At 44.6% G+C, this 18,959-nt stretch overlaps 1 protein-coding gene across 1 annotated transcript in view; it reads right to left on the bottom strand.

The window, feature by feature from the left end:
- LOC139396655 (aryl hydrocarbon receptor repressor-like) overlaps nucleotides 1-16,706 on the bottom strand; it is a 19,464-nt gene extending 2,758 nt beyond the window's left edge. Inside the window, exons 1-5 of the mRNA XM_071143588.1 lie at nucleotides 16,548-16,706; nucleotides 4,223-4,312; nucleotides 1,535-1,652; nucleotides 1,012-1,145; nucleotides 48-253 (exon numbers count right to left, since the gene is read on the bottom strand). Of these exons, the coding sequence (XP_070999689.1) occupies nucleotides 48-253; nucleotides 1,012-1,145; nucleotides 1,535-1,652; nucleotides 4,223-4,312; nucleotides 16,548-16,706 (707 nt within the window). The remainder of the gene's footprint in view (nucleotides 1-47; nucleotides 254-1,011; nucleotides 1,146-1,534; nucleotides 1,653-4,222; nucleotides 4,313-16,547) is intronic.
- Between the last annotated feature and the right edge of the window lie 2,253 nt (nucleotides 16,707-18,959).

Here is an 18,959-nt window from a genome sequence, read left to right as displayed (position 1 = left end):
ATGATGATGTCTCCTGTTCTAGTGTAGTGATGATGCCCCCTCCTTACCTATATTCTAGTGTAGAGATGATGCCCCCTCCACTCTTGTGCTTGCCCCTCATCATCATGTTGTTCATCTTCATCTCAGTGATGGAGGGCAGCAGAAGGGGCACGGCCACACAGAACAGGGCCAGCTGGGGGGGTAGCGGGGCCCCCGAGCCCCACTTCCTCTTCTGTCCTTGGAGGAACTTGAGTCGGCCCTGGATCTGCATGGTCTGTCAGAGGGAGACGAGGTCAGAGGTTACAAAGTGGAGTGTTTTAGCGCACACTAAAGAACGTGGTCATGTCAAGAAGTTATTTTTTGCTAGATGCCATTTAGAAGCTTATACTTTGTAGCGAAATAATAATTTTAAAAAAAAATAATTATGGCATACAACTTGTCGATCTCAGCACTTTTAATTAATGAGGAAAAATAACGTATTTGATTGAGACAAAGCCAAGTTTTCATTCAGTCACAACAGCCTAGAGAATAAACAGCACGACCATAGTTGTGACACCGGGAAACTGAATTCTGTACAGTCATTTTTTTTTTATCTCTATCTCTCCTCCCACATCCTATTTGAAATAACTTGCAGACTAAACACCTCATGACCCTGTCACGAAGCATTATGACCATCCTGTATCACTTTACTTGGATTAAGAAAATGCACTTATTGACACGGTTTGACAGGAGGAACTCTGTTGACCTTTCCAACTTCAAGCCGCATCAATTTCCACTGTTATATCCAAACCTCCAAACGGATCGTCAGACCTATGGGAGGTGGACCAACGGCTCTAAATGGCAAATACATCTGTGTCCAAGCACCAAATCCCTTGGCCTGTTATGTGCGGGATAGGGGCACATTCTATTTATACCTACACTCAAGCTACAATTTCAGCAAATATTTTTCATCTGGGGAAGTTAATCCCAGTCAGCTCTCATTAGAAGTATCGTGGCTGGCTGGGGTCTCTGGGCAGGGTTCATCTGACTCACCAGGAAGCCCGAGGTGCTGTCCAGCAGGCAGCGCACGCGAGACATGAAACAACGGTTGAGAAAGGAGGAGAACTCAGGAGCGACTTCCCCCGTCTCCTGAGAATGAAACAGGCTGCTCACCACCAAGTCTTCATCTGTATAGTAAAATACAAATATTCACTACAATATGCAGATTTCTAGTTTTGTACAGTAGACAAGACCTAAAAAATACGCACAAGTGAACATTGCAGAGTAAATCTCACACACACACACACCATCTCTGGCGTGGAGAGGGCATCATAGTTTTAGTGGGGACTTTCCACTCATACTTTGGCCATTAATCACAGAGTCTGCTTGGTTGTTGTGAATAGAGAATAACATTTGGTGACTCTTTCTTTTTTTTCTTTCTTCGAAACGAATAAACAGTTGCAGTCTAGTCTGTTTAATGAATCAGTACTCGTTGCTCGCTCACTCCCTCTGTTACTAGGCAGAGGGCCTCCCTCTGCTAAACCCCCCGTACTGTTGCTGGTACTTATATACACACCAGTTCCTGAGACTAAGTGGTGCTGGCTGGGGTTCATGGCCCAGTGGAGCTGTCTTCTGAACTCTTGCCGGTCGTCCACATGGACATAATCAAAGACGTTTTGGTGCATCACATCCGTCTGCATGAGGGGAGAGAGAGAGAGACAGAGACAATAAGGCAACGAGGCCCCCCCCCCAGAACCTATAACCTATAACCCCACGAGCTCATTACCAGATCGCCCTCTGCTTGAAGTATTGATGGGATTCAGGGTCGTGGCCTATTGTGTTGGCAAACAGTGGTGCCCTCGCCACTTAATCTCTGCCGCGGGTTCACTGGGTCGGCCCGACGGTCTCACACGCAGACCCAAAAATATCTGTAATGGGTCTGGTTAACAGGCTGCTAATGGTGTGATTTTGTATGACTTTCAAAGCTGGATAAAATCGTGTTTAGGTCATTTTGTATCTGGAATAACTTTGAAAGAAATACATTTCACTTTTCTTTTTTTTTTAAGAATGTGACTGTCTGAAGTGTAACATATTGCAGTGAATGACTTCACACAACTTGAGTTAAATTGGGTATTCAGAGCAATATCCTCAAACAGCTCTTAAAAAAAACAGTGACATATTTACTGAAAGATTCAGTAAAGAGCAGCTGGTTGTTGTTGCCCATATGTTTTTTATTTGTATTTGTGTTGCTGCTGAATTCCTCAAGGCCACAGAACGGACCCCACTGATTCCCCTACAGTGGCTCTTGGCTCTCCAATGTCACCGAATCACGGGGAGGAGGGGGGGCCAAAGAGTGCAAGCCTTGTTTGTTCCAACATTGCGTGACACCAGCTCCCTAAAAGCAGAGCAGCCCAGCCCTCCTGAAAACAAGGCCCTTTTTACAACCCAGCCCAAATGTGTAATGCCTCTCTCTTAACCAGCAATAGCTGTGCTTTCTGTCAGGGAAATTACAGATTCCAACTGAAATATTCAACCTCCCCCCCCATAACTTCCACATTGGAGACATGCAAGTGTTCTTTTTTTTTTTTAACAAGATTTTTGCACATGGCAAGAGCCAACACAGCTCCCAGCGGCAGACAGATCAGATGTCTATTGTGTGAGGTTCTCTCTAAAACAGAATAGCGATGTTTTCCCTGGATCCTCGAGTTTTCATTTTCAAAATGCGTAATTACAAATGGAACAAATAGGATCAAAGCAACAACACTGTCTCTGCACCGTTTCAGCGGGTTTTCTCGCCGGTGTCGTCCCTAGAAACGCTCCTACATTTTGTCTCCCGTGTTGCATATTAGTGTCTGTTTGTCTGTCTTCACTATGGCTTCTTAATTATGATGAGAAAAGATTAACAATGTGTTCGACTCCACCTCATAAAAAATGGAGTGATAGCCTTCCTTCTTCAAGATCCCTTTTACCCTGTACAAATCTCCCACTTTACCATCACCAAAGCCCCCCAGACCATCACCCCCGGACCATCACCCCCGGACCATCACCCCCGGACCATCACCCCCAGACCATCACCCCCAGACCATCACCCCCAGACCATCACCCCCCAGACCATCACCCCCCAGACCATCACCCCCCAGACCATCACCCCCGGACCATCACCCCCGGACCATCACCCCCGGACCATCACCCCCAGACCATCACCCCCAGACCATCACCCCCAGACCATCACCCCCGGACCATCACCCCCGGACCATCACCCCTAGACCATCACCTCCAGACCATCACATTGTTTCATCAGACACTTTTTCACACCCAACTGCATCAGACAAACAGATAACAGTTGTAAGCTGCGATTTGAAGAGTCAACTTTGTGTGTCTGTGTGTACATATGAGTTGAAGTTTGTTTTGAGCCGACTACACGTCATAAAAATTATGAATTGAATGGTTCAGGTGAACGATGATTCATACTGCGTGATCTATCGTGTGAGTGTGTGTCCATACTCCCTTCTTACCCGGAAGGAGCCCCCAACCCTGTGACCTGGTGTGAAGAGACAGTGGCCTTTGACTGACACCTCCACGCGTTGTATTTTTATCTCACCTTTATTTAACTAGGCAAGTCAGTTAAGAACAAATTCCTATTTACAATGACGGGCCTTACACCGGCCAAACCTGGGCCAATTGTGCGCCACCCTATGGCACTCCCAATCACAGCCGGGTTGTGATACAGCCTGGATACGAACCAAGGTGTCTGTGGTGACGCCTCTAGCACTAGAGATGCAGTGCCTTAGACTGTTGCACCACTCGGGAGCAATGCAGAAGGTCTCGGGGTCACTAGGTCTCCGACTGACACCTCCAGATTGTCACCAGGTGTGACTGTATATTAATCTGGGTGTCTGATTGCCCTGGCCATTGGGACAGCAGTCTCTACCACGCTGACACTGGGTGTAGTGACCCCTGTCTCAACTCACCACTGTCTATGGGGGGGGGGGGGGGGGGGGGGGGGCTCTCTCAATGTGCAGAGTACACACACACACACAGTCCCTCCACTTTACATGGCATAATAACCTGTCTGTTACCCTTAGTCACTGCTCGACAACTGTTGTAAATGTCAGCAGAAATACCTTTAAATTAAGACCAGTTATCTAATCTGTATACCCTGGAGTACCATACTTGTCAAAATAAAAATAAACATTAAATTAATAATAATAATAATAATAATAATAATAATAATAATAATAATAATAATAATAACGAGACATACCTGATGGAAGCCCAAATAGTCAACGATGTTTGATGAGGAAAAGAAAACCATTCCATCGCTGCTCACCACCAACGCAAAGCCAGTAAGGGACTAGAAGGGGGGGAATAGAGGAGACCAACATCAGTTTGTATTAATCACGATACTAATAAGAGGCACTTGGCTCTTGGAGCTTGGTTTATCTTGTTTGGCTTAATGGCAATTTAATATCACAGATATGAGGGTGAATATTTCCTCATATTATATGTGTCTTCCAAGGAACAGGATGTCCACAGGATGTCCACAACTGAGGTAGGAGGGAGGGAGAGAGAGAGAGAGAGAGAGAGAGAGAGAGAGAGAGAAGGAGAGAGGAGAGAGAGCGGGGAGAGAGAGAGAGGAGAGAGGGGAGAGAGAGAGAGGAGAGGGGGGAGAAAGAGGAGAGAGCGAGAAAGAGAGAGGAGAGAGAGAGAGGAGAGAGAGAGAGAGAGAGAGAGAGAGAGAGAGAGAGAGAGAGAGAAAGGAGAGAGAAAGAGAGAGAGAGAGAAAGAGAGAGGAGAGAGAAGGAGAGAGAGAGAGAGAGAGAGAGAGAGAGAGAGAGGAGAGAGAAGGAGAGAGAGGAGAAAGAGAAAGAGGTAAGGAAGGTTTAGCAGAGGAAAAGGTTCCCCAAACTGTAATTGATGAACTTCCAGTGTTTGTACTTGGTGATCCCCGGCGATCGCGTGACTGGTGCTGTGCTCCTGCCAGACCCTGTCACCTCCAGTTTACTGTGAGCAACACCAGGTCAGCTCTGGCTGCTACACTGCTCTACTCCTGCCTTGTACTGGGACTGCTCTACTCCTGGCTACCACTGGGACTGCTCTACTCCTGCCTTGTACTGGGACTGCTCTACTCCTGTCTAGTACTGGGACTGCTCTACTCCTGTCTAGTACTGGGACTGTTCTACTCCTGTCTAGTACTGGGACTGCTCTACTCCTGTCTAGTACTGGGACTGCTCTACTCCTGGCTACCACTGGGACTGCTCTACTCCTGGCTAGTACTGGGACTGCTCTACTCCTGTCTAGTACTGGGACTGTTCTACTCCTGTCTAGTACTGGGACTGCTCTACTCCTGTCTAGTACTGGGACTGCTCTACTCCTGTCTAGTACTGGGACTGTTCTACTCCTGTCTAGTACTGGGACTGCTCTACTCCTGTCTAGTACTGGGACTGCTCTACTCCTGTCTAGTACTGGGACTGCTCTTCTCCTGGCTAGTACTGGGACTGCTCTACTCCTGGCTAGTACTGGGACTGCTCTACTCCTGGCTAGTACTGGGACTGCTCTACTCCTGGCTAGTACTGGGACTGCTCTACTCCTGTCTAGTACTGGGACTGCTCTACTCCTGGCTAGTACTGGGACTGCTCTACTCCTGTCTAGTACTGGGACTGCTCTACTCCTGTCTAGTACTGGGACTGCTCTACTCCTGGCTAGCACTGGGACAGCTCCAATTGCTGTTTGGGTGTGTGTTGATCTAGGTTTCAATGGTTGTGTGTGTGTGTGGGTGCGTGCGTGCGTGCGTGCGTGCGTGCGTGCGTGTGTGTGGTGTGTGTGTGTGTGTGTGTGTGTGTGTGTGCGCATGTACTGTATATAGTCCATGATGGATAAAGGGTGGTCTGAACTGGTCTGGTGTGGTAGCTGGTAGCTGTCAGTTGCCTGAGCTGTCCCGTGTAGATAGGTTAGTAGAGCATGGAGTTTGCAACGCCAGGGTTGTGGGTTCGATTCCCGAGAGGGACCAGTATTAAAATGTATATCCTCAATACTGCAAGTTGCTCTGGATAAGAGAGTCTGTTAAATGTCAATGTTTTGTTGTCCCTCGGTGGCCACCCAAGTACAAGCCCTTTTGCTCCCTGCTCTCTCCTACACTGCCAATCATTCCTCTCATACAGAGAGAGGTACAACACAACATAGACAGCCACTGGGCTTCTGTTTTAATACAACATAGACAGCCAATGGGCTTCTGTTTTAATACAACATAGACAGCCAATGGGCTTCTGTTTTAATACAACATAGACAGCCAATGGGCTTCTGTTTTAACACAACATAGACAGCCACTGGGACTTCTGTTTCTCAGGCTCCATCCCTTTCCTCAACCTCCAACCAACATAGCACGCCTCAGACTTCAACAGGCTTCTGTTCTTTGTCAACTTCTTTCATCCCCATTACCGTGCCTTCACCTCCCTAGTACTCCTTGCCTCGTGCCTTCACCTCCCTAGTACTCCTTGTCTGTGAGTGACGGGCATTTTTAACCGTTTTATTGAAAAGCAAACTCCAGGGCTGTGTGGTGCATTCTCAAAACGGTCGTCCCATTATATTAGTGAACGAGTTGTGATGCCTTGCAGGAGAGCTACGCGTCGACGACCTCATTTAGAAGGAAACGTCTGGATGACGACATGTGACTCCAACAACAGTACAGGAAAGGTTCATGGAACGAGGCCGCAGCCCCACAAAAATACTACTCTGAAATAATCTATTTTCCACCATGAACAACTAACACCCTTGACATTTCAGTGTTGCTTAATGAAAGGTCTAATTCCACGGAGCAACATTTGTATTTGATTTTGTGTGTAGATAAAGACGTTTAAAACCACAATAAACAAAACAAAACAAAAACATTCAAAATATTACCAACATTTTATTTTATTTTATTAAAAAACGTTATTTTTTTTTCAATTCAATTGACTACTGATCCTCCACAGGAAAACGAGAACAAAGAACCTGCTCACAGATTCCAGGGAGACACTGAGGAGATCTACCGTGGTAAATCTAAGGTGATGGAAGCTATCTCTCACTGCTCTGTGACAGATCCTTACAGGGTGAGATCACTTCACTGGCATGCCATTTAATCTACGCTCACTGCTAATGTACTAATGCAGGTACTGCCTGCAGACGTGTGTGTGTGGTGTGTGTGTGTGTGTGTGTGTGGTGTGTGTGTGTGTGTGTAGTGGTGTGTGTGTGTGTGTGGTGTGTGTGTGTGTGTGTGTGTAGTGGTGTGTGTGTGTGTGTGGTGTGTGTGTGTGTGTGTGTGTGTGTGTGTGTGTGTGTGTGTGTGTGTGTGTGTGTGTGTGTGTGTGTGTGTGTGTGTGTGTGTGTGTGTGTGTGTGTGTGTGTGTGTGTAGTGGTGTGTGTAGTGGTGTGTGTGTAGTGGTGTGTGTGTGTGTGTGTGTGTGTGTAGTGGTGTGTGTGTGTGTGTGGTGTGTGTGTGTGTGTGTGTGTGTGTGTGTGTGTGTGTGTGTGTGTGTGTGTGTGTGTAGTGGTGTGTGTGTGTGTGTGTGTGTGTGTGTGTGTAGTGGTGTGGTGTGGATGAAGACAGTGCTTGACAGGTTTAAACGGCACACTCCTGGAACTGTGAGACTGCTGATCTGGCCCAGTAAATGCACTTCCACTCCCCCAGCGACCAGCGATGCTGTCACCAAGCACTGCTCAGCAAAAAACAGCAGGCCTGTGCGTGACAAGCTACTCTATGAATATCTATTACTGTTCTGTAATGCATAGCGGATATAGGACATGGTGTGCATGATTAGTAAATATCTTGTAGTACAGGAAATGGTGTATATATATTAGTAAATATCTTGTAGTACAAGAAATTGTGTTTATATATTAGTAAATATCTTGTAGTACAGGAAATTGTGTTTATATATTAGTAAATATCTTGTAGTACAGGAAATTGTGTTTATATATTAGTAAATATCTTGTAGTACAGGAAATTGTGTTTATATATTAGTAAATATCTTGTAGTACAGGAAATTGTGTTTATATATTAGTAAATATATTGTAGTACAGGAAATTGTGTTTATATATTAGTAAATATCTTGTAGTACAGGAAATTGTGTTTATATATTAGTAAATATCTTGTAGTACAGGAAATTGTGTTTATATATTAGTAAATATATTGTAGTACAGGAAATTGTGTTTATATATTAGTAAATATCTTGTAGTACAGGAAATTGTGTTTATATATTAGTAAATATCTTGTAGTACAGGAAATTGTGTTTATATATTAGTAAATATCTTGTAGTACAGGAAATGGTGTTTATATATTAGTAAATGTTTTGTAGTAAGCAGGAAAACTTTTGAAGTATTCACAAGGAAGATATACACTCAGTGGCCAGTATATTTACACAGGGCACCATTGGGAATGAGACCCTGGTCTACCCTGAATAAATACCAGTTCATCAAAAATCATTCAAATATGAGGTACACCATCCTGTTCACGAAAATGGATCGCTCCAACAGACACGTGACGTGGCTTGGCTTGCTCTATAAAGCAGGCAGACAGGCATCAAGACATTCAGTTACTGTTGCATTGAACGTTGGAATGGGTTAAACGAGAGACCCATGTGACTTTGAGCGTGGTATGATGGTCAGTGCCAGGCAGCGCCGCTTCTAGTATCTCAGAAACGGCAGGCCTCCTAGGCTTTTCACGCACGAAAGGGTCTAGGGTTTACCAAGAACGGGTCTAGGGTTTACCAAGAACGGGTCTAGGGTTTACCAAGAACGGGTCTAGGGTTTACCAAGAACGGGTCTAGTGTTTACCAAGAACGGGTCTAGGGTTTACCAAGAACGGGTCTAGGGTTTTACCAAGAACGGGTCTAGGGTTTTACCAAGAACGGGTCTAGGGTTTACCAAGAACGGGTCTAGGGTTTTACCAAGAACGGGTCTAGGGTTTACCAAGAACGGGTCTAGGGTTTTACCAAGAACGGGTCTAGGGTTTACCAAGAACGGGTCTAGGGTTTACCAAGAACGGGTCTAGGGTTTACCAAGAACGGGTCTAGGGTTTACCAAGAACGGGTCTAGGGTTTACCAAGAACGGGTCTAGGGTTTACCAAGAACGGGTCTAGGGTTTACCAAGAACGGTGCGACTAACAAAAAGTGTGAGAAAACAACTCGTTGATGAAGGTCGAAGGAGAACGGCAAGAGTCGTGCGAACTAACAGGTGTTCATTCCTCTCATACAGAGAGAGGTACAACACAACATAGACAGCCACTGGGCTTCTGTTTTAATACAACATAGACAGCCAATGGGCTTCTGTTTTAATACAACATAGACAGCCAATGGGCTTCTGTTTTAACACAACATAGACAGCCACTGGGACTTCTGTTTCTCAGGCTCCATCCCTTTCCTCAACCTCCAACCAACATAGCACGCCTCAGACTTCAACAGGCTTCTGTTCTTTGTCAACTTCTTTCATCCCCATTACCGTGCCTTCACCTCCCTAGTACTCCTTGCCTCGTGCCTTCACCTCCCTAGTACTCCTTGCCTCGTGCCTTCACCTCCCTAGTATGTGTGTGTGTGTGTGTGTGTGTAGTGGTGTGTGTGTGTGTGTGTGTGTGTGTGTGTGTGTGTAGTGGTGTGTGTAGTGGTGTGTGTGTAGTGGTGTGTGTGTAGTGGTGTGTGTGTGTGTGTGTGTGTGTGTGTGTGTGTGTGTGTGTGTGTGTGTGTGTGTGTGTGTGTGTGTGTGTGTGTGTGTGTGTGTGTGTGTGTGTGTGTGTGTGTGTGTGTGTAGTGGTGTGTGTAGTGGTGTGTGTGTAGTGGTGTGTGTGTGTGTGTGTGTGTGTGTGTGTGTGTGTGTGTGTGTGTGTGTGTGTGTGTGTGTAGTGGTGTGTGTAGTGGTGTGTGTGTAGTGGTGTGTGTGTAGTGGTGTGTGTGTGTGTGTGTGTGTGTGTAGTGGTGTGTGTGTGTGTGTGGTGTGTGTGTGTGTGTGTGTGTGTGTGTGTGTGTGTGTGTGTGTGTGTGTGTGTGTGTGTGTGTGTGTGTGTGTGTGTAGTGGTGTGTGTGTGTGTGTGTGTGTGTAGTGGTGTGGTGTGGATGAAGACAGTGCTTGACAGGTTTAAACGGCACACTCCTGGAACTGTGAGACTGCTGATCTGGCCCAGTAAATGCACTTTCACTCCCCCAGCGACCAGCGATGCTGTCACCAAGCACTGCTCAGCAAAAAACAGCAGGCCTGTGCGTGACAAGCTACTCTATGAATATCTATTACTGTTCTGTAATGCATAGCGGATATAGGACATGGTGTGCATGATTAGTAAATATCTTGTAGTACAGGAAATGGTGTATATATATTAGTAAATATCTTGTTGTACAAGAAATTGTGTTTATATATTAGTAAATATCTTGTAGTACAGGAAATTGTGTTTATATATTAGTAAATATCTTGTAGTACAGGAAATTGTGTTTATATATTAGTAAATATCTTGTAGTACAGGAAATTGTGTTTATATATTAGTAAATATCTTGTAGTACAGGAAATTGTGTTTATATATTAGTAAATATATTGTAGTACAGGAAATTGTGTTTATATATTAGTAAATATCTTGTAGTACAGGAAATTGTGTTTATATATTAGTAAATATCTTGTAGTACAGGAAATTGTGTTTATATATTAGTAAATATATTGTAGTACAGGAAATTGTGTTTATATATTAGTAAATATCTTGTAGTACAGGAAATTGTGTTTATATATTAGTAAATATCTTGTAGTACAGGAAATTGTGTTTATATATTAGTAAATATCTTGTAGTACAGGAAATGGTGTTTATATATTAGTAAATGTTTTGTAGTACAGGAAAGGGTGTATATACATTAGTGCATGTCTTGTAGTTGAGGAAATGGTGTATATACATTAGTAAATGTCTTGTAGTAAGCAGGAAAACTTTTGAAGTATTCACAAGGAAGATATACACTCAGTGGCCAGTATATTTACACAGGGCACCATTGGGAATGAGACCCTGGTCTACCCTGAATAAATACCAGTTCATCAAAAATCATTCAAATATGAGGTACACCATCCTGTTCACGAAAATGGATCGCTCCAACAGACACGTGACGTGGCTTGGCTTGCTCTATAAAGCAGGCAGACAGGCATCAAGACATTCAGTTACTGTTGCATTGAACGTTGGAATGGGTAAAACGAGAGACCCATGTGACTTTGAGCGTGGTATGATGGTCAGTGCCAGGCAGCGCCGCTTCTAGTATCTCAGAAACGGCAGGCCTCCTAGGCTTTTCACGCACGAAAGGGTCTAGGGTTTACCAAGAACGGGTCTAGGGTTTACCAAGAACGGGTCTAGGGTTTACCAAGAACGGGTCTAGGGTTTACCAAGAACGGGTCTAGTGTTTACCAAGAACGGGTCTAGGGTTTACCAAGAACGGGTCTAGGGTTTTACCAAGAACGGGTCTAGGGTTTTACCAAGAACGGGTCTAGGGTTTACCAAGAACGGGTCTAGGGTTTTACCAAGAACGGGTCTAGGGTTTACCAAGAACGGGTCTAGGGTTTACCAAGAACGGGTCTAGGGTTTTACCAAGAACGGGTCTAGGGTTTACCAAGAACGGGTCTAGGGTTTACCAAGAACGGGTCTAGGGTTTACCAAGAACGGGTCTAGGGTTTACCAAGAACGGGTCTAGTGTTTACCAAGAACGGGTCTAGGGTTTACCAAGAACGGGTCTAGGGTTTTACCAAGAACGGGTCTAGGGTTTTACCAAGAACGGGTCTAGGGTTTACCAAGAACGGGTCTAGGGTTTTACCAAGAACGGGTCTAGGGTTTACCAAGAACGGGTCTAGGGTTTACCAAGAACGGGTCTAGGGTTTTACCAAGAACGGGTCTAGGGTTTACCAAGAACGGGTCTAGGGTTTTACCAAGAACGGGTCTAGGGTTTACCAAGAACGGGTCTAGGGTTTTACCAAGAACGGGTCTAGGGTTTACCAAGAACGGGTCTAGGGTTTACCAAGAACGGGTCTAGGGTTTACCAAGAACGGGTCTAGGGTTTACCAAGAACGGGTCTAGTGTTTACCAAGAACGGGTCTAGGGTTTACCAAGAACGGGTCTAGGGTTTTACCAAGAACGGGTCTAGGGTTTTACCAAGAACGGGTCTAGGGTTTACCAAGAACGGGTCTAGGGTTTTACCAAGAACGGGTCTAGGGTTTACCAAGAACGGGTCTAGGGTTTACCAAGAACGGGTCTAGGGTTTTACCAAGAACGGGTCTAGGGTTTACCAAGAACGGGTCTAGGGTTTTACCAAGAACGGGTCTAGGGTTTACCAAGAACGGGTCTAGGGTTTACCAAGAACGGGTCTAGGGTTTACCAAGAACGGGTCTAGGGTTTACCAAGAACGGGTCTAGGGTTTACCAAGAACGGGTCTAGGGTTTACCAAGAACGGTGCGACTAACAAAAAGTGTGAGAAAACAACTCGTTGATGAAGGTCGAAGGAGAACGGCAAGAGTCGTGCGAACTAACAGGTGAGCCACAAACAGCTAAAATAACGGTGCAGTACAACAACGGTGTGCAGAACGGCATCTCAGAACGCACAACTGGTCGGTCCTTGTCACGGATGGGCTATTGCAGCAGACGAACACACCGGGTTCCTATCAGCTAAAAACAAGTAGAAGCGGCTCCAGTGGGCAACGCCATCACCAACACTAGATAAATCCCGGGTTCCTGTTGCGTCATGCTGATGGGCGAGTCAGGATTAGGTGTAAGCCGTATGAGTCCGTGGAACCATCCTGCCAGGTGTCAACGGTACAGGCAGTGAGAGGTGGTGTCCTGGTGTGGGGAATGTTTTCCTGGCACACGTTAGGTCCCTTCATCCCTTGACACATTCATAGAGCCTTTATGTAGTTCACCGGTGTGTTAATAAGACTCGCTATAAGCATTTATAACAGCTCATAACTCTTTACAATACATTACACACAGATGGTTCATAGACATAGCTGTCACTTGTCTTCATGATTCAGTACTCCAGCCAAGTCCTCTGATATCATATCTCTAAACCAGACGCCAGAATCCCTTTCATGTGGAGAGAGAGAAAGAGAGAGAGAGAGAGAGAGAGAGAGAGAGAGAGAGAAGAGAGAGAGAGAGAGAGAGAGAGAGAGAGAGAGACAGAGAGAGAAAGAGAGTGACAGAGAGACAGAGAGAGAGAGAGAGAGAGACAGAGAGAGACAGAGAGAGACAGAGAGAGAGACAGAGAGACAGAGAGACAGAGAGAGACAGAGAGAGAGACAGAGAGAGACAAAGAGAGAGGTTCATGGAATTCCAACAGCATTAGATCATGGAAACTTGCTACTGGCCTGGACTAGAAAACATTTCAAATTCAAAGTCCAAATACTCTCATGGCTCCTATATATGAACACATTACAAAACATACTCTCATTACATTTGGAAAAGGCAGAGCGCTGATGGAGAGAGAGACTGGGGGGGGGGGCGACATGTCTTTGTTTAACTTCACACACATTTGCTTGTTTTCCTGCTCACATTGTCACCGCCAGATCAAAGCGTGAAAGCCAGGGTCACGGCACAGTGAAAAAGAGCTGTTCCTGGTATTCAGAGTCATCTGTGGCAGCCGTCGGGGAGAGAGAGAGAGAGAGAGAGAGAGAGAGAGAGAGAGAGCGAGAGGGGAAACTCACTGGCATTCTTTCGCTGCCCCAGTGGAGCCCGTTGCCACAGCAACGGCTAACACCGCGAAGCGAGTCATTTTTCAAGTCATGCAACAAGAGGTGACATATTATTGCCAATAAACTCCTTGTTTATGGCCTGTGTTGTGCCAGCCGGACACATTAACCTTAACCTTAGCCTTGGGGTGGCAGGTAGCCTAGTGGTTAGAGCGTTGGACGAGTAACCAGAAGGTTGCAAGATCAAATCCACGAGCTGACAAAGTAAAAAAAAACAGTTGTTCTGCCTCTGAACAAGGCAGTTAACCCACTGTTCCTAGGCTGTCATTCAAAAATAAGAATTCGTTCTTAACTGACTTGCCTAGTTAAATAAATAGAAAATGTACCTTAACCTCATTGAGTTCTTCTCTGGAGGTGAATGTACAGTACCAAACATAAGGAACACCTTCCTAATATTGGGCTGCACCCCCTTTTGTCTTCAGAACATCCTCAATTCTTCAGGTCATAGACTCTACAAGGTGACGAAAGCGTTCCACAGGGATGATGGCCCATGTTGACTCTAATGCTTCCTTCCCACAGTTGTGTCAAGTTGGCTGGATGTCTTTTGGGTGGTGGACCATTCTTGATACACACAGGAAACTGTTGAACGTGAAAAACCCAGCAATGTTGCATTTCTTGACACTTAACTCTATTAACTTGCCAATTCACCCTCTGAATGGTTACACATACACAATCAATCAAAATGCTTCTTTAACCTGTCTCATCCCCCTCATCTACACCAGGGGTCTCCAACAGCTACCAGCCAAACAATTCTGTACGTACATGCAATTTTAACGTGTTCCATCGCAAACTGTCATAAACAAATCTCAGACAACGCAAGCTCCCAGCGCAACTTGACATTATCTCACCCCCCCCTGGTTAGCCACTATTGGCTTAAAAATCACAACACAATATCTGCCAATTCAATTTCCAGAATTATTTATATTGTCTGTGTGATGAGCGCGCTCGTCTATAACTTTGTGTGTAGCCAGTTGATGTGATAACCGTTTTGTGGATTGACAGAAATACTTTCTTTCCCCAAAACCTTCTCATGTTAACAGAAGTCTATCATGAATGAGTATATCATGAGGAAGTATATCACAAGGAAGTATATCACGAGGAAGTATATCACGAGGAAGTATATCACGAGGAAGTATATCACGAGGAAGTATATCACGAGGAAGTATATAACGAGGAAGTATATCATGAAAAATTAGCAGCAGCAGTACAGAACCCTCGCTAGATCGGCACATTCCTCACTCACTAGATTAAAGGGGAATAACATTCAAAAATCTAAAAGTGTTAGTTTTCTTCCAGACCTAAAAAAAAGTGTCTTCTGATGTGATTTAAATGGACTCAGAACAACCAACATCGTTGTTTCCCTATGAACAAATGTAATTTTAAGAGTAAAAAACTAAAAACATCTAACTAGGAAAAATGAAAACACATTTGGAAAAATATAAAACATAATCTGAGAAATAAATGACAGATTTTATATGGCCCCTTACAGTTGTTCATGAACCATTATTTTACCAGGTATATTGACAAAAAACAGTGTGATACTTTCTCTTGTACACTAAGGACCTGGGAAGAGTTGTAGGGGAAATAGAAGAATGAGACTATTTGAAAGCAAGAAGAAAATGTGTAGCTCACAACATGTTTAATTATTTTTAAGTAGCTCTCATGCTTTAAAAAAAAAGTTAGAGACCCCTGATCTATACTGATTGAAGTGGATTTAACAAGTGACAACAACAAGGGATCATAGCTTTCACCGGGTCAGTCTACGATATATTCGGAATGTATTCAGACACGTTGACTTATCCCACATGTTGTTACGTTACAGCCATATTGTATAAAATGGATAAAATAAAATAAAATCCTCATCAATCTACACACAATACCCCATAATGACATCACAATACCCCATAATGACATCACAATACCCCATAATGACATCACAATACCCCATAATGAAAACTACTGACGCTAAACTTCACTGATCTCCCTGTCCACCATCCCCACCTCCATCAAGCGATATTAGATAGCTCCAGTGGCCATTAGGGCTCAGGGTACAGGGGGCAACAGCCCTCCCCTACCCTCTTCCCTGCCCCTCATCCCAAAAGCCCCCCAGAGTCTGCTATGGGATAACCAGAGTGGAGGTTCATTGGTCTGCTACAGGATAACCAGTGTGGAGGTTCATTGGTCTGCTACAGGATAACCAGTGAGGAGGTTCATTGGTCTGCTACAGGATAACCCGTGAAGAGGTTCATTGGTCTGCTACAGGATAACCAGAGTGGAGGTTCATTGGTCTGCTACAGGATAACCCGTGTGGAGGTTCATTGGTCTGCTACAGGATAACCCGTGTGGAGGTTCATTGGTCTGCTACAGGATAACCAGTGTGGAGGTTCATTGGTCTGCTACAGGATAACCAGTTAGAGTGTTGGACTAGTAACCAGAAGGTTGCAAGTTCAAATCCCCGAGCTGACAAGGTACAAATCTGTCGTACCCACTGTTCCCCGGTAGGCCGTCATTGAAAATAAGAATTTGTACTTAACTGACTTGCCTAGTTAAATAAAGATACAATTTAGTGGATGCTTTTATCCAGAGTGGCTCACAGTAGTGAATACATACATTTTCATGCTTGTTCTCCCCCCCATGGGAATTGCACCCACAACCCTGGTGTTATGAGTACTAATCTCTACCAACTGAGCCACCCCCCCCGTAGTCCACTACAATTTAGCAAAACTCAAACCTACTTGATGGTAATAGTTCTCACTGTTGCCCTCCTAGTGGCCGCGTTTTTAAGATATTTCCTGACGTCCTCAGGACACGGACAGACGTCCGATTTCGAAGTGTTATCTTGAACGATCTGGCTGCATTTTTGTCTGCTTACCTCCAGAAGGAGTCCGCTCTCTGTGATGCTGTTGCCCATAGCCTTAGGCAGGCTGTCTTTCCTGGGCTCGGCGCCAGAGTCGGTGGATGGACTGATGTGCTTTCTGCTGGACGGCTTCTCGTGATTAACTGGAAAATAAGAGAGAGAGAAATAAAACATAAATACAGTTACAAAGTTGATATTTCTGATGACTTGACTCTGTCAACTTGTTCTTGTTTAGTGGTGGACGACCTACTATAAATGCAACCTTAATATAACTAGGCAAGTCAGTTAAGACCAATTTCTTATTTACAATGACGGCCCACCCTGGCCAAACCAAGACGTTGCTGAGCCATTTGTGCGCCGCCCTATGGGACTCCAAATCACATCTGGATGTGATACAGCCTGGATACGAACCAGGAATTGTAGTGACACCACTTGCTTTTAGACCCCTGCGCCACTCAGGAGCCCGACTGTACTACCTACTATACTGATCCCTATACCACCTACTATACGGCAGGGTAGCCTAGTGGTTAGAGCATTGGACTAGTAACTGAAAGGTTGCAAGTTCAAATCCCCGAGCTGACAAGGTACAAAATCTGTCGTTCTGCCCCTGAACAGAACAACCCACTGTTCCTAGGCCGTCATTGAAAATAAGAATTTGTTCTTAACTGACTTGCCTAGTAAAATAAAGGTTAAAAAAATCCATACCATCTACTCTACTATACTACCTGCTATACTACCTGCTGTACTACATACTGTACTACCTACTATACCGCATGCTGTACTACCTACTATACTACCTACTGTGCTACCTACTATACTACACTATCTACTGTACTACGTACTATATTTCCTGCTATACTATACTACCTACTGTGCTACATACTATACAAACTGCTATACTACATACTGTACTACACACTATACAACCAACCTACCTGATATGCTACCTACTATACCATCTACTATACTACCTACTGTACAACCTACTATACCCCCTGCTATACTATACTACCTGTGCTACCTCTTATACTACCTACTGTGCTACCTACTATACTGTCTACTATACTACCTACTATGCTGCCCACAGTACTACCTACTGTGCCACCTACTGTACTGCCTGCTATGCTACCTACTATACCACCTGCTGTACCACTGTACTACCCACTATACTACCTGCTATACTACCTACTATTCTACCTACTATACTACCTACTATACTACCTACTATTCTACCTACTATACTACCTACTGTACTGCCTGCTATACTACCTGCTATACTACCTACTATTCTACCTACTATACTACCTGCTATACTACCTACTATACTACCTACTATTCTACCTACTGTACTACCTACTATATTACCTACTATACTACCTACTATACTACCTGCTATACTACCTACTATACTACCTACTATTCTACCTACTGTACTACCTACTATACTACCTGCTATACTACCTACTATACTACCTACTATTCTACCTCTTATTCTAGTCTCCTCAGTTTAGTCTGACTGGTGGAAACCAGGGCAGTTAATGAGAGTGACCGTGTAGTTTCTCTCTCTCTCTCTCTATCTCTCTCTCACACACACACACACACACACACACCTCGCTCTCACACCTCGCTCTCATGAAAGCCTGGGAGAGGATGCTAGTCCGGGAAAGACAAATACAGAGGATGACTAAAATCGTTAAGAGTTCTGCTTCCTGAGCCAACATCTTCCTGAGCCAATCATTACCCTGGTTTTTGGTGTTGTGTCAAAAGAAAACCTAATGGGTCAACGTATATATGCTCTCTTTATGTATAACCAGGTGACAACTGCCAGACTAGTAGGTCTGAGTGACCCTTCTTCCTCCCGCTGCTTTCAATAACACATCCCTCAGATGTCAGTAGCAGTCTACAACACAGCACAGGCAATAACAATACAGATGGGTTCTTATATGCAGGGTGTATCATATAATCGTTATGCCTGATTAGTCTCCATCAGTCATACGCGTCCACAACTAGTGAAGAGAAGGCGTAAGGGCCCCTCACCTTCTAGTCCTCTGTAGCTCACAACACCCAAACATTTTAAACGCTTAGTGGTATCAACAGCCCTGCAGGTGGAGCAAAGCACAGAAGCAGACTCATTCTCTGTCGAACATTCCTCCAACTCAACATCATGTCACTCACCCTCTGTCTAACATTCCTCTTATCCAACATCATGTCACTCATCCTCTGTCGAACATTCCTCTTATCCAACATCATGTCACTCATCCTCTGTCTAACATTCCTCCAACTCAACATCATGTCACTCACCCTCTGTCTAACATTCCTCCAACTCAACATCATGTCACTCATCCTCTGTCGAACATTCCTCCAACTCAACATCATGTCACTCACCCTCTGTCTAACATTCCTCCAACTCAACATCATGTCACTCAC

The sequence above is a fragment of the Oncorhynchus clarkii genome, unplaced genomic scaffold (assembly GCF_045791955.1).
Source record: "Oncorhynchus clarkii lewisi isolate Uvic-CL-2024 unplaced genomic scaffold, UVic_Ocla_1.0 unplaced_contig_3869_pilon_pilon, whole genome shotgun sequence".
NCBI classification, from domain to species: Eukaryota; Metazoa; Chordata; class Actinopteri; order Salmoniformes; family Salmonidae; genus Oncorhynchus; species Oncorhynchus clarkii.
The sequence above is the reverse complement of the archived record's forward strand: the minus strand, read 5'-3'. Positions and strand labels throughout refer to the sequence as shown.